Here is a 16,133-nt window from a genome sequence, read left to right as displayed (position 1 = left end):
ATTTTCCTTTTCCATGATGAATTGGATGTTTGAGTGGATGCTGTTGAGGTGGTCCAGGAACTCAGAATCATAGAATCATAGACTTGGAAGAGACCTTGTGGGCCATCCAGTTCAACCTGCTACCAAGAAGCAAGAAAATTGCATTCAAATCATCTCCGACAGATGGCCATCCAGCCTCTGCTCAAAAACTTCCAAAGAAGGAGCCTCAACCACCATCTGGGGCAGAGAGTTCCACTGCTGTTAGGAAGTTCTTCCTAATGTTCAGGTGATATCTCCTTTCCTATAGTTTGAAGCCGTTGTTCTGCGTCCTGGTCTCCAGGGCAGCAGAAAACAAGCTTGCTCTCGCCTCCCTATGACTTGTTTAGTTCTTCTCCTCCATGGCTCCAAATGGTGAAGGTGTCATCCACATATCTGAACCATATAGTGGGTTTTTTGGTGTTGTTTCCAGGGCTGGTTTTTCAAAATGTTTCATGTAGAAATTTGCTATTAAATTGGCTCTTTTCTTTCTTGTTGCCAAGATATGGTCTGGCTGTTTGTTTGGGTTTTTTTTTTAGCCTCTTCTTAGAGCTGCAACTGATCCAAGGAGGGAAATATAGTAAGGCCTCTCCATATGGTAGGGAGGAGAAAATAAGTCTTCTTGCCCTCTAAAAATATGGCCGCTTTGTAGAGCGTTTCCCCTGCCCTTAACAAAGAAGGCCTCTGAGGGGGGGAGGCGTCGGCGAGCGGGAAGGCCGGGCAATGGCGAGTCGCGTTACTACGGGTTGCCGTGGCAACAGCCAACGGCGCGAAGGGATGGTTCCTGGTGGGCGGGGTGTATGTGTGGGAGAAGCCGGGGAGGCTGAGGCAGCTGAAGGGAGGGAAGGAGGCGGTGGCCGATGGGGGCAGAGCCGAGGGGTGTGGGGCTAGTGGCCGCCGCGGAGACGCTCGGAGCCCAGGTGAGAGGCGCGGGGAGTCGGCACTGGGCCTGGGATGCCTGGCTAGGCAGAGCGGAGGAGAGAGGGTGGGCGGGTGCGCCGCTGAGGGGAATGGCAACGGGCGCCAGTCTGGTGGGCCTGGCGAGGGTCACGCCACGACGCGGCAATGGCCCCTCGCTCACCCCACTCCAGGTGGGTGGAGTGTCCTCAGGCGGAGCAGCTGTGGAGGATGCTCTGCCTCGTTGCCTTTCTTTGCCACTGCTTCCAGGCAAGCCACCGTCGTGGAGTGAGGCAAAACAATTCAGTCTGCTCTCCTTTGCCTGGCATTGCATGTCCATCAGATAGAAAGCATCACTTTGGGAAGAAAGGTTGGACCTGTCTTTTTTTTTTCTTAGTGGGATATCTTGGCTATTTGTGGGGGAACAATTGGAAACCTTATTTTGATAGCTTCTAGAGTAGGCATGGGCAAACTTCGCCCTCCAGGTGTTTTGGACTTCAGCTTCCACAATTCCTAACAGTTTGCCCATTCCTGCTCTAGAGCCCTGGTTTCCAACTTGGGCGGGGGGGGGGGGGCAATTTGATTTTTAAGCAGGTCATTCCATGCTACATAGTCTAAACCCGTCATGTCTCAAGTCCCTCCTGACATGGAAGAAAAATATCTCTACTTTTGTTCAAATTTTAGCTGTAGCGCCCGCCAGGTGTTAAACTAAGTTTCCCAAAATTTGAGGTCTCTAACTGCAATAGTTGTTGATCTAGACCTCTTTATCTGAAGGGTAGTCAATCAGTGTGCACACTACATTAAACATGTCATTTTTGGGGTCTAATAAAATTGAAACTAAATGTATAAGAATGGCTAGCAAATTGGAGCCCTCGGTGGTGCAGTGGGTTAAACCACTGAGCTGCAGAACTTGCGGATCGAAAGGTCGCAGGTTTGAATCCAGGGAGCAGAGTGAGCTCCTGTTGTTAGCCCCAGCTTGGACCTACCTAGCAGTCAAAAACATGCAAATTTGAGTAGATCAATAGGTACTCTTCCGGCGGGAAGGTAACAGCGCTCCATGCAGTCATGCCAGCCACATGACCTTGGAGGTGTCTATGGACAACGCCAGCTCTTCAGCTTAGAAATGAAGATGAGCACCAACCCTCAGAGTCAGACACAAATGATTAATGTCAGGGGAAAACCATTACAACCATTACAGTAAATTGAAATACTGTACAGTTTTTTTCTGCTGATTGCAATGTAATTAATTTTAAAATTAGGGTAAAGGTAAAGGTTTCCCCTGACGTTAAGTCCAGTCATGACCGACTCTGGGAGTTGGTGCTCATCTCCATTTCTAAGCCGAAGAGCCAGCGTTGTCCATAGACATCTCCAGGTCACGTGGCCGGCATGACTGCATGGAGTGCCGTTACCTTCCTGCTGGAGCGGTACCTATTGATCTACTCACATTTGCATGTTTTTGAACTGCTAGGTTGGCAGCTAGGTTGGGGCTAACAGCGGGTGCTCATTCCGCTCCAGGGATTTGAACCTGGGACCTTTTTGTTCACAAGTTCAGCAGCTCAGCGCTTTAATATACTGTGCAAAATCCAGTCAAACAAGTTGGCTCAAAGTGTACATCAAAATGTGTTGTGACAAATTTTTGATCAATATTTACATTCCAACAATTTCCATGTAAACAAAGATAGGGATTTTGGTCAAGCATTATGCTTGTGCTGGTCCGAATACTGCTAAATTGCAACTACCCAGCATCTATAGCCACCCAGCAGGATCTCTTCAAATTTAGCACTTTCGTCGCAAATGGTAAAAACTACCGAAGTTTAAAGCCAATTATGAAAAAGAGTCTACCTGAATATACTTGCGAATAATATCATTTGAAGGATAAAATTTTGCTCTACAAGTCTGATAATGTTTTTGTTTTGCAATGCTATCATTAAGTATCAATTTACTCTGATCAAAGTATGTTATATATTACACTGAAACCAGTATCACCATAGTAGCCACGCCTGATAGCCATGCAGTAACTAGCAGGACCATGGGGATGCATAAAGCATAATTCATAAATGCACAAAATATAACATGAATTTGAACAAAATTGGAGACATGATGGTGGGGATTTAAAAAAAAATTAGACCACTTGGTATGGAATTACCTGAATGAGTTATTCACAGTGAGTATTTTGCATTTTTATGGTTCTAGGGGCATCAGATACAATATATAATTATATCTTGTGATAGACACATTTTAAAAATTAAAATCAGAATATACAAGCCAGTGTTTTGCATTTCTTATGGTTCCAGGGGCCTCGTATGCAGTATATCACTATATCTTGTGACACACACTTTTTAAAAATTAAAATCGGAATGTACACAACGGTCAGCTGGTGACAATGGAGAGAGGGAAAGCGGGCTCATAGAGAGGAGTGGTGAGAGCAGGGAGATCACTAGAAAATGCATGAGCACAGAAAAGGGAGGTAACTTTCTCTTTTTAGATTGCAAGCTATACAGAACATACCAAAATTTCTTTTTGGTCTGCATATGAATGTAGCAAGAAATATATGAAAAAAAAATCCAAGCACAATGATTACTTTCATAGGTAACACAATATTTTTATATTTAAAAATATATTAAAAGATTATCAGCTGTAAGAAAATTAACGTCAGGCAACAGGATGTTCTCGCATGTTCTCACCAAATACACACAATGAATTTGGACATAGATTTTGATGCAGATTACTCAAATCGATTGGCTGTTTTATTTTTCTCTTTCATGGATGCCATGTTCTTTGGAAACTTGTTTAGATCAAATTAATGGCCTTTTAGGCTTTTTTCACATAAAAAGAGTTCATTTTTTGAATAATTAGAATTATATGTCATGCGAGGGTATTGTGATTTTAGAGATGCTTAGCTAGGGCGTGGCCACAAAAAGATTGGGAACCACTGGTTGAGAGTTACTATTAAAAATAGGCTTAATAGGTATATCCCATACCACTCCTTCTTAAATTGTGGGTCCACTTAGCTCAATGTTGGAGTCCCAAAAAATTGGCAACATTTAAAAGATTCTGAATGCCACCCATTTACACAATGGGTTTACATAGTGGAGCCAGCAGAAAATGCTTCAGCTGTACCTCATTAAAAAGGCAATCAGCCTGTTTAGCAAATCTTGCAAATGATGATGCATTATCAGTCAATGTTTTATTTTTATACCTATTTTATGTAGCTATATACCTGGGACTACATAAAAAAATAGGCAGAAAATGGGACTTGAGTGGTAAAAGTTTAAGAAGCTCTGCCCTCAAACTATGCCACAGTGATTCCCAAGCGTTTTCACTCATGGAACCGTTCAGAAGACATTCATTTTCCTTTGAGCCCTAAGCCTTCCCCTGCTTTGTTTAGCCAAAAAACATATTCTTGATCATTTTACACTAATTCAAATGTGCCCTACCAGTTTCCTATAGAATGTCCAGTTTTTGAACAAATTTTACTCAGAAATGTATAATATCCCAAATCTCTTTATCTTAAAAACTGTACAAGTAAATAATCTCAAAAAATGTGGAATTAACATGAAAAAGCAATTACATATGAATCACTCCTGTTCAGATAATAAATAAGGGGTTAAAATGTCTCACCAATAACTACTGTATTTCTTTGATTCTAAGACACACTCTCCCCCCATGTAAATATCTTTAAAAATGGGGTGCAGCTTGGAATTTCAGGTGCATATATAAGAACTTTTTTCTGTTGGTAATATTGAAATTAATGCGTGCCTTACAATAAATAGAGTTAGTTGAAGAATTATGAACCATCTAATAGCAATAGGTGAAGCACAAAATAGCTATTACAAAGACTATAAATTAAACGGTTTCATGTGGATTTTTTAAAAAAATCTATTTTAAATTTTATTTTTTAAGATTTTGGGTAGAACCCCTAGGATGCCTTTATGGAACCCAAGGATTCCAGAGAACACAGTTTGGGAACTGCTGCCATTAATTCTGTATTGACTTGATATTAATATTAAAATACTGTACAGGAATTTAAAGCAAATAAAGACAAACTTAACATAATGTAGCACAGTTTTACTATATTAAAAAGCAGCTTTTTATTTATAAGATATTGTTTCTTCAATTCCTTTTTCCAGTGCTTGAGATCTGGTTAAATGAGAACCTACTGTATTATGCTTTGTACTTCTGTGCCTTCATCTATCTTACAGGCTTGGAGTGTGTTATTAGTGTGTCCTATTGCATTTTCTCCACACACAGCTGATGCTCAGTAGTATACTACCCTTGAACATGCATGTTGTATTTTAAGTATTGTACCAGTAAATCTATTTTGTTTTTATATTGTTATTTCAGATATGTTGCATTTTGCATTATATCTCCCAAAATTTACCCAACCAGAATTTCTCAATGCTGGCTTGGGGAATCTGGAATGTATAGTCCAGGCAGTATTGTTTCCAAGCTCTGATTTCTATTGTCTCTTTCACTGTAAACATTGTATCATTGATGTTGTGTAATGGGAGTGTTCATGTTTAAGATTTACTAAGAAGCTGCTATGAGTCTCATTTAATAGAGAAAAATGGGATGATATAATCAATGATAATAAGAATAATACATTTGAAAGATTTTCATGTTTAAAATGATTTTCCGTGGTGGTTGTAGAGCCTGTTTATAAGGTCTTTAACAAATGTAAACCTTTAACAGTAAAAGGAGACTTCTGTCAGAATTATGGGTCTAAGACCACGAAACAAAAACTTCTAAATATTATTGTATATATTAGGGGAATATGAGAGGTTTTTTCACATAGTTATTTGGAATTACTTAATGTCAGATAATGTAAACAATTTGCAGTGCTTAATCTTGCAGCACTATTTTCAATCACTATAGCATACTGTACATACCTAAATATCGCATAGGTTTGCTATAGCAGCAGCCTGAAAATAACATAATCCAAATGACAAGAATTATATAACTAGCCAGCTGTGGCGCAGCTGGCTAGTAACCAGCTGCAATAAATCATTACTGACCCGAGAGGTCATGAGTTCGAAGCCCGGGTCGGGTTAAGCCCCCGACCATTAAATAGCCCGGCTTGCTGTTGACCTATGCAGCCCCGAAAGACAGTTGCATCTGTCAAGTAGGGAACTTTAGGTACGCTTTATGCGGGAGGCTAATTTAACTAATTTACAACATCATAAAAACTGCCAGCAAAACACGAGGAAAGGAATGAGGAAGTACAGCCACTAGTGGACAGTGAAGCAACAGCTCCCCCTGTGGCCGAAATCGTGAAGCTGGAAAAAAAATGTTAAATGCCTCTGTGTCTGCCTATATATGTTGTTTGTCTGTTGGCATTGAATGTTTGCCATATATGTGTTCATTGTAATCCACCCTGAGTCCCCTTCGGGGTGAGAAGGGCGGAATATAAATACTGTAAATAAATAAATAAATAAATAACTGCCCTCCCCATAGTCAAGAGATAAACAGATTTCTACTTTATTTAGGGGCCTGTCAGAGTACAAAATATGAAATATCTACCAATAGCCTACTGTTTTCTTGATGATGAAGAACTTCCAAATGCAGTGGCCTTGCATTAGCAAGGTATGACCATCTTCAAACGTGGATAAACATCTGGAGTAGCAGAGTTTGAAAGCTGAAGATCATTCACTAAGAAGAGACCCCTTTTTCTGTTGAGCTTGTAGCATGGAGTACATTATCGCAACCCATTAAAAGCAAATCAGAACAAAGATAGCTGTTTTCATCCAGGACATGGATATGAGAAATCCCATGTCTGTGATGAGTCAGTAGTGTTAGTTGAACAATATAGATGGCACAAAAATATGCAAGATTTTCAGCTTTCCAGAGTTTTTTCAAGATAGGTGGTGGTGTTTTTTTTTTTTTAAAGCAGGGAATTGGAGAAGTCACAAGAAAATTGAATACTCAGGCCAGTGTTGTGACCTTGAGACCTAAAGTGTAGATTCAGGCTGTAGTATCTGTCATGAAACTGCGTGATAGAACTCGTGATCACAACATAAATATTACTGTGCTATGAGGTTATCAAAAAAAATTTCTGTAGCTATTTCCATTCAGTTTTCAACCACTGCCTACATTCCATCAACACCCTGTCAGTAGAATGCAATTTCTTCCTGATGTGATTATTTAAGTCAGATAGTCAGTACATTGAAAGAGGAAATAGGGATGGAGGACTGATGCTTCTATTGGTGGGGAGAAAGCGGGATGCCTCCACAAGGATTCTTTTATGCCCACTGTATCATGCTGGCTGCATGAGTTCCCAAAATGTTGACAGGTGTATTAAACATCATCTGAGATAGAACATAATATAAACAGATCCAGTGAGCCATGGGCTTACATAGATGTTTCTCCCCTTCCAGCCATGGGGAGTTCTAGACTCTTCTAATAAAGAGCTGCAAATACAGAATGCTAAGCAGGAAGTGAGAGAAAGCATGATGTGGGGGCAGGGGAAGTTCAACCGGTAGGCAAACTACGCGGTTGCTGAAGGTGCCAGTTGAGGCACCTCCAGGTTCACTAAGGCTAATGAGCAGCTTCTTTTTTGTCTTTTTTCCCTTTTTTTCTCCTCCCCGCTGGCAGGGGGCACGTCCTCCGGGTGAGGAAAACCCGCTGCACCTCGTTTCTCGAAGGGACAAGCCCTTGCTCCACCTGGAGCAAGGGCTTGTCCCTCCGAGAACTGCGAGGCATACCCCGGATCTCCCTCGGCCAGGCCCTTGCTGGAGGCAAGGGCCTGGCCAAGGCAGGTCCGGGGAGATGTCCCTGGGCGAGCCCTTGCCCCTTGGGAAGCACCTCATGATCGCTGCAGCAGCAATCACGGGGCGCTTCTGGGGCGCTTCCTCCTCCCTCTCCCTCTTTTCCTCTCGAGCTCCCAAGGGTTGCGGGGGGGGGGCACCAAAATTCTGTTCGCTTACACTAGAAAATTACCTAGGGCCGGCCCTGTGTGGGGGTTTGAATATTTGGCCAGGATTGGGCAGGTCACACACTCTGCCTCAAAGGAAGGCAAAGGCAACATCTCGCCAAGAAAATCCTGTAGAAGGGTTGCAATGAGTCCGAAATGAGTTCAGGTCACACAACAAGAGGCAGGAGTCCTACATGTAGAGATGGTAATTGTTTTTGGAGCTGGAGAAATGTAACTTTCAATATGTGTGTGTCTGCATATAGACATGCATATTTCTACAGGTGTCTGTATGTGCATAGTGCCTAAAAATACATAAGCATCTAAAATACATAAAAATAAAGTACAACTCTGCATTGAAAATAGGAAGGAGGAAAACACTGCTGAATGTTCACCATCACATACATGCTGCTATTCCTGTGACTGACAAGGAAAGAGATGTTGGGGCTGTGGTTGATAAAACAACAACAATTTATTGATTAACCAGTTGACCTTATCAAGAACAGACAGTACAAACACAACATACAACTGTGGTTGATAGATAATTCCTTGAAAATGCCAACCTAACAAAAATGTAAATTGGAATTACAAGGAAAGGGGGGAACACCCTGCCAATATTGTAATAGGTTTGTATTAATCTACAGTGTAAGTTTTGTGCAAAACAAAGTCTGGAGGTAGAGGAGAAGTTGTAGAAAAAGGCTGATCAAGAAACTAGTTTGATCAATTCTCCTATGAGGAAAGTCTACGGTGTTTGGTGCTTTGTGGGCTGCAAAAAAAAGTAAGGGGGTCAAGAAAGTGTTTGGGATACAGTGTTTTGGATGATAATTTTCTTTTATAATACTAGATTCTGGGGTCATGCAATGAGAGAAAATGGTGGAAAATTCAGGAGGGATAAAGTGTATTGCTTCACACAACATTTTAGCGCAGTTAAATTGATTTGCAGTCAAAAGATGTAGTGTTGGTCACTAATTGAGTTGGGTTTGATAAGAAATTAGATAATCTATTGAAATGTAAGTTATGATAGTTCCTCTAGCACCAATGTTCTCAAACCTAACTGATGGGACATGTGAGCAAGAGAGAGCTGCTGTACACCTGACTTCCTAAAGCCATCTAGTTTGCTAGTGTGGAGAGGACTTTGCTCTGATCTATTCCAGCTCTTATGTTCTTTTGAAAAGTAGCACCAAGTTGTGTCCATGTTTAATCAGCTGATTCCACACATGCATTTTTTATGGATGTAAAGCCCTTTGGCTTGGACGGTATTTGAGTCTAGCGTGGTGAAATAAAACCAACAAGCAATAGCAACCTGAGCTGTAAGAGTTTAATTTCCTGTGAAAGGAATAGATATGCTTGTCTCGTAGAGGCAGGAAATTGCTCAGTGTATCACTGGCTTGGGGAAATAGGACAGAAGTTGGCGAAGCATCTCAGTACCAGGTCAGCTACCACAACCATTAAGGCTACCACAACCATAGCCTTGCACATCTGGGAAGGGATCTTATGTGGGAGAAAGCATTGCACAGTTCATGTCGGCGGGGTTTGTATTGTGCATGTGATGGAATGATTACAGCGTCATGCTAGGATTAAAGAGAGAACTAGGGCCACATCTGTCTTTAGTTGAGACAGATGTGGATCTAGTTCTCTCTCCAATCAAAGTGTGATGTTGCAATCATTACATTTTTAGTTAACATTGTTTTCATGCTATCTTCGCTTAACTTACCCTATGGAATGGCTGTATGGATAAGATAAAATGGGAGATAGCGTCTTGTGTGCTCTCTTGAGCTATTCTCAGAAACTACCCTAAGAGTAATGTTTCCTCATTATGCTGTGGGTAGTGGAGTAAGAGGAGGGTTTTTTATTGTTTTATTGTTTTTGTTACTCTTTGGTCACCACCTTGAAATATATCAACACAGGCTGTTCAAGGCAGCCATTGCCAAGACTGAGGCTTTAGCCATCAGACTGAAGAGGTGCAGAAAAGTGCTTTTATATTTGTATCCCCTTCCATGCTCTAGAGCTATTACTAGAATTCACATGCTAGCTACTCTGCTATTCCTTGTCTTACTTTTGCTGCAATCTTATCAGATGAGTGATGCTAATGTTGAGTTTATTTAACACAGGGGTGGGAATGATACAGCCTTCTAAATGTTGAATTGCAACTTTCAGACTTCCTCAACACTGGTAGTTCTGACTGGGATGTGAGGTTTGCAATCCAATAGTATCTGACGGTCTGTATGATTCCCCCCGGTTGATTTAGCACCTGGAACGCTATGTGGAAAAGGCTGAGGAAGAAGAGCTACACTTTATAGGATGACATTTGAAATAAAAACATTGGTTTTGCCAGTTTAGATCCTCTTATAGTTGCTCTTGAGGAACTGCTCCCACTCAGAGAGTGACGTTTGTTCAAGTGTATGAAAGAGAAACATTCATATCCTTCATCCTGTCACATGCCGTTTGGGAAATTCCAAAATGCATCTGCAGCTTCATGCTTCACAAGACAATACTGTATTATGGCAGCGTAACATAGGCATTTGCTGGGCTAAATGATGGTTTAGATGGGAGTATTCTTCTGGAAGGAACTTTTCACTGATTTTTTAAAATGAGAACATCTGAGCTAATGAACGCACAGCACAACAGGAGTATTTATTTTAGGCATATTCCTTATTCTTAGCATTTTTCTAAAGATTAAAAACATAAGAACAACAAAAGCATTAAACAAAACATGTTTAAATGTCATTCACATTTTAAATACTGAATTGGCATGCATTTTAGAACCTTGCATCAAGTGATATTTGTACTTGTGTCTTCTTTAATACTTTTGTTCTTAAATATTTTTAATCCTGAGAAAAACACTCAGAATAATTGGATTTACAGCTTTTTATCAGCCATTTGATGATATAGTGATTGTGATGGAAATGGGAGAAATTATGTTGTCCTTCCTTGATTTGGAGTTTAGTACTGCTTGTGTAACAATCTGCATCATCTGGTATATTTAGGGTAGTTAGGTATCTCCAGCTGTTAGTATTCTAATTACCTCAATTTAATTTCTGTTAATGGAGTGGTCAATAATGTTGCAAATGGGTAGTTGTTATGCATAACCGGGAGCAGCATGATTTTAAAATTTATCTGTATGACTGTAATCTCATGTACATATTTCAGAAACATCATGAAGCCACGTCTAGTTTGGGCAAGCCCTATCATTAGGTAAAGTGAAGACACTTCTAAGTGATAACAAACCAAAAGTTATGTACTTCAGTATTATTGTGGGGTTTTTTTTGCCAGGGTTGGAAGGCAGGGGGGGGGGGGGGGTTGCTTTAAGTGTGAAAATAACTTGGCTGTATTACAGAATTATGCATTTTACCTATTTGCTGTTTGCTGTTCTGCCTCAGACAGAAAAATGTCCTACAGCATTATTTTCCAGTAAACATTGCTTTCCTATCTCCAGTGATGTAGTAAATGCACCACAGATTCTGGCCTGCTCATTAGATAGTAACTTTAGTCACTTCAGGGTAGATGGTGAACCAGATTAGTGACATTTGGGGAAGAGCTTCTTCTGCTGGTTGAGAAACTAGTCTCCTTTTCCCAAATTCCTGCTCCAAGGACACCGCCACCTGCTATCCTCATGTTCTGTACCTCTCCCTAGCTTCTCGAGTGTTCCTGTAACCCTTATCTGTCTTATGCTGCTCTCATTCCCCTGCCCCCTCTGTTGCAGCTGCTGTCCTGCCTTCTTGAAAACTGGTGCCATGACCCTGACCAAGGGCTCCTTCACCTACTCCAGTGGGGAGGAATATTGTGGGGAGTGGAAGGAAGGTGAGTGAGGCTGGACAAATTGAGAGTGCCCCACATTATCCATGCTAGAGGGGACCATGGCTCCTCTTTCCAGAAAGCACATAACTTTTAGTTTCTTGTGCATCTTCTGGGGTGCAAAGATAATGTCCTCCCATTGCCACCATATTCTGCAAATAAGGTGCATGCACAACTTTTCAGGAAAGACAATAATGGCCTTCTCTTAGCTGGTCTTGCCAGACGTCTTTTACAACAATATTTGTTGTCCTCAGTCAGCATAGTCTTTGACCATTCTGATTGAGGGTCCGACACACCTGGAAGGCACCAAATTGGATAAAGCTCAGCTAGAAACTCCAGACTGAAGTGCACCAACCCCACTGCAGTGTGTCCTGCTGCTACTGCTTCTGGAGCAACCTGACTTGCCCATTCTGAAGAAGACCAATCTTGCAAGGTTGAGAGGCCAAAGCTACACAGCACCTCTTTCCTTGTGGGGCTTCTCCACCACTAATTCTGTAAACAGATCTTTGTTTAAAAGGTGCTCTCTGTCTTGGTGCCTATCTTCTTGACTCCTGTATTCCACCCCATCCCCTGTGTGTTTGTGTTTGGCATTGGAAGGTAAAGCTGATTTCCAGGGATTTGCATGTAGTCTGCTGCAGTAGCTGAAGTCCTTCATCAGTTGCACAACCAAAGTGATACATCTGGCCTAGTTCTATGGGACTAACAAAGGCCTCTAGAAATGATCCTATGCTTGCATTTGTGCCAATGTATGACTGTATTGTGAGCTCCAGCATGCTTTGCCAAGGAATGGTAGGTGAGAGGAACAAGCAATGGCAAGAGTCTGTCCATTCTTGCTCTGCACACCAGATCAGCCAGCATGGCCTCTATCACAGTCCATTTCCTGCTCCCTTTGCAGTTAAACAAGTCACTATAGTTCCTGTTGGTTTGTGGCTTACTGTGGCCTCCTTCCTAATACCTGACACAAGAGCAATACTGCTGTTCTTTCTGATTAGGGCGCCGGCATGGTGTTGGGCAGTTGACATTTGCTGACGGCAGCATTTACCTGGGACACTTTGAGAATGGTCTCTTCAATGGCTGTGGGGTGCTCACATTTGCAGATGGCTCCAGGTGCGTACAGGGCTGTGGGCACACTGGCACTGCTCTTGGCTAGTAGTATATATAGAGAGTGCATGTGCATGATCCTAAATGACCCCAGGAGAATCAGAATACAAGACACTCAGTACAGGTTGCCTCTGCTGTGTCACTGAATTTGGAGAATCTCTTTGCCTTGCTATTCCCTGCATGAAGACTTTTTCATATAAGCATGCTGGTGTGATTTGGAGCAATAAGCACATTTTTGTATTTTCTCCTGTGCCATCTCTGTACACGGGTCCTCTGTAACCACCAGGGTTACTCCAGAGCCATTTTTAAAGACTTCCCAGCAATGCCGCCTTCTGTCTAGAACAATGTACTCAACTGGTTGTTCCAAACAGTTTCTGCCCGTTGATAATAGTCTCTCATCCTGACAAAAATCCTATTATTGATGCAGGTATGAAGGGGAATTTGTGCAGGGAAAATTTAATGGTGTTGGAGTCTTCACACGATATGACAACATGATCTTCGAGGGAGAATTCAAGGGTGGACGTGTTGATGGCTTTGGTGAGTGCTTAAAATTTCCTCATTAGCTGCATTACTTATCTTCTCAGACCTAATCTATTTTAGGAGCACTACTACAATGTGGAACAAGCACAAGGGAGGACATGGACTTATACCTTCCCCAAAGTAGGTCATACACTGATCTTTTCACCAGTGCCCCAACGTGATTTACAAGTTTTCATTCTCAGCTCTATGCAGCATCTTGCTTTTTGCCAGTCTGCTTGTTCACTCTGCTACATAGCCTGAACCCTGCCAGCTGTGCCAAACAATTGTGTTTTATTTTCTCCCACAGGTCTTCTTACTTTTCCTGATGGCTCCCATGGGATCCCTCGAAATGAAGGTTTCTTTGAGAACAATAAACTCTTGCGACGGGAGAAGTGCCAGGCAGTGGTCCAGCGTGCTCAAAGTGCCTCCAGGTTGGCACATGTTCTCATAGCATGATGGGTGCAAGCTCTAAGGCACCCTGCCTCAAGACTCTCCCATGTACTGCAGCCTAATCTTTAGGTTGACAGGAATGTGAAATGCAGGTGTCACAGAGACCAGTACCATCTCTGCGAAGCAGATGATCCCAACTCAACCCTGCCTGGTTGGATAGCCTATCTGGGTCACTTCCTTCAACAGCTTGATTCCATTCTGTGAACCAGTGACAAACTTCCAACTACCAAGCCATTGTCGCCTACCATACGAGTTCTGTCACTCCTGAGGCATTGGCATTCCCTTTTTCAGGAACATTGTCCATATGAAAGACAGTCGTAGCCTCATAGATATATGGGCAAAATGGAAAGCACTGTGTCCTGTCCTCTCCATCTTTACAGCGGACGCAAGGGATTATTTATTTGTATACACTGTGAGAATTCACAAGGATACACTTTTCCATCCTTAGGATGAATGCAGCTGGAAGGTTGGAATATTTACTGGGGTTGTCTTCAATAGTCAAAAAGAGAAGCTGCAACTTGCATTTAGCACAGTTGTTTATCCTTTTCCATGAGCAGGTCTTTTGTCCTTCTCCTGGCTGCATGAGGTTCAGCTTTCCTTTCTCTGTCCAAATAATAGAAATTGGTTATGATGGTAGTGGAGAATTGGGATAGAGATCTGAATTCTGCATCTTTTGAATGTGCCTTTCCCCAGGTTTGTGAATCAGCATCAGACAGGAGGCCTGGACTATAGAGTCTAATGCCCTTTAAGTTCCAGAGTGCACCTGGATTCTCTTTCCGCTCTTTGTTATAGCTGTGTTGTGCTTTCTCCAATTTATTGGGCCACTCTCACTGTGAATTTTTGGGCTGTTGCTTGGATGAAAGTCAACATTTCCCAGCCTTGACCCCTTGCAAAGGGTCTACACTACTTCACTTTGCCTCCAGAGCTCTTGCATGGCATCCATGCACCATAGTGCCACATAGGGCTGTGCATATCCTGAATTTTAGAAACCAAAATTCTACACCAAGCAAAGTTGAGTCCAACAGACTGTATCAGCTACATAAACAAGCAAAAAAGGCATATACAGTACTTGTGTGTGTTGTATAGTTTCTCTGGTGGAGCCCCCAGTGGCATAGTGGGTTAAAGCCTTGTGACTTGAAGGTTGGGTTGCTGACCTGAAGGCTGCCAGGTTCAAATCCCACCCGGGGAGAGCACGGATGAGCTCCCTCTATCAGCTCCAGCTCCATGCGGGCACATGAGAGAAGCCTCCCACAAGGATGGTAAAAACATCAAAAAACATCTAGACAACGTCCTAGCAGACAGCCAATTCTCCCACACTAGAAGCGACTTGCAGTTTCTCAAGTCGCTCCTGACATGGAAAAAAAAAAGTTTCTCTGGTTGTTGGTCATGGGGAAAAGGCGCAAGGGTTTTGTACTCACGAAAGTACTTTTCTTTATTGCTATTGCCATAAATCCTGTACTGCTCCAAAATCCTTCCTTTGGTTTCTGAGATTTTAACAGTTATAGTAGTAACATTTCCTATCCTTTCCTTGCTATCTTAATGACTAGAAATTTCCATTAAAATAGAATAATTCTTTTTCAAAAAATCTCAGGATGCTGATCCCTGATCCCATTACTGCATAATGCTATCACAGAACAATGCCATATGCACAGCCCTATATGTACATAAAACAACTGGTAACCTTCCCTATTTAATTCCCAAGGTCGAAAGAGGTTGCTTGCTCGCAGATATAATACTGTTTAATTCCTTTATCAGCATTTTGATGTACAGTAGGTGAACTGTGGAACCTAGCACAACAGCTTACAGTATGGAGATTGTGAGGCATCCTTAATACCAGAGCTTCCAAAAGTTCCTTTTTGAAATCTAATTCCAAGAATCATCAGCTGCCAAGGGCAATAACCATGCTGGCTGCAGGATTCTGGGAGTTCTTCAAGAAAGTAACTTTTCTAAGCTTTGTGTGGTGTATTGGTATACTAAAATGGAGCAATGATGTCAATGCAAAGTGTAGCCCCTGGCTAGAACTATGGGCTTTTTGGAAATGGCAGACTGGAATAGTAGGAGGGCAGATCATTGTCACATAGCAGGAAAGTACGAAATCGTATGGTGGGGGTTGAGTTGGGAGTGAGTGGTCACTGAAGAGCTGCTCTGTTTCTGCCCAACCACTTTGTGTTCCTGTGCACTAAAATTAAACATGGGATTGTTGTGAGACTGGGGGGGTGTTATTGCATTGACTTGCATAGTGTGTGTCCCCAAGTGCCATGCTGGAGCCTTTGTGTGACCAGCCCACTTCCACATTGAATGTTTGCATGTCAATGCCACCCTCGTGCCTTTGTGTCTCTGCCCATGTAAGGGCCTTGGCCAAATAAAGAGTTGCTGAATATTTGCTTCTGTGTCTTTTTTTCCCTTTTCCCATTGGACGTATGCAGCAAATATACATGTGGGGAGTGTG

At 42.1% G+C, this 16,133-nt stretch overlaps 1 protein-coding gene and 1 non-coding gene across 3 annotated transcripts; one reads left to right on the top strand and one right to left on the bottom strand.

The window, feature by feature from the left end:
• Positions 1-780: 780 nt before the first annotated feature.
• morn4 (MORN repeat containing 4) lies at positions 781-16,067 on the top strand. 2 transcript variants are annotated; one of them, XM_003218407.4, is made up of 5 exons: positions 781-935; positions 11,523-11,620; positions 12,607-12,721; positions 13,143-13,252; positions 13,542-16,067. In XM_003218407.4, exons 2-5 carry the CDS (start codon positions 11,554-11,556, stop codon positions 13,688-13,690), a joined length of 441 nt encoding a protein of 146 aa, XP_003218455.1. In that variant the 5' UTR covers positions 781-935; positions 11,523-11,553; the 3' UTR covers positions 13,691-16,067. The 2 variants fall into 2 exon arrangements, with proteins under 2 accessions (XP_003218455.1, XP_062832431.1); XM_062976361.1 differs by lacking the exon at positions 781-935 and adding an exon at positions 1,031-1,282.
• mir5465 (microRNA mir-5465) lies at positions 9,392-9,468 on the bottom strand. Its single transcript, NR_130069.1, has one exon. It is a non-coding gene; the product is annotated as a microRNA mir-5465 (primary transcript).
• Positions 16,068-16,133: the final 66 nt, after the last annotated feature.

This window comes from Anolis carolinensis, chromosome 3 (genome assembly GCF_035594765.1).
Source record: "Anolis carolinensis isolate JA03-04 chromosome 3, rAnoCar3.1.pri, whole genome shotgun sequence".
In the NCBI taxonomy this organism is placed as follows: domain Eukaryota; kingdom Metazoa; phylum Chordata; class Lepidosauria; order Squamata; family Dactyloidae; genus Anolis; species Anolis carolinensis.
The sequence above is the reverse complement of the archived record's forward strand: the minus strand, read 5'-3'. Positions and strand labels throughout refer to the sequence as shown.

Bases quoted from the DNA above. Each gene is read 5' to 3' on its own strand.
- morn4 (XM_003218407.4), top strand. From the start codon at position 11,554: ATGACCCTGACCAAGGGCTCCTTCACCTACTCCAGTGGGGAGGAATAT. The intron at 11,621-12,606 runs GTGAGTGAGGCT...CTTTCTGATTAG, and splicing joins TTGTGGGGAGTGGAAGGAAG to GGCGCCGGCATGGTGTTGGG. The intron at 12,722-13,142 runs GTGCGTACAGGG...TTATTGATGCAG, and splicing joins ACATTTGCAGATGGCTCCAG to GTATGAAGGGGAATTTGTGC.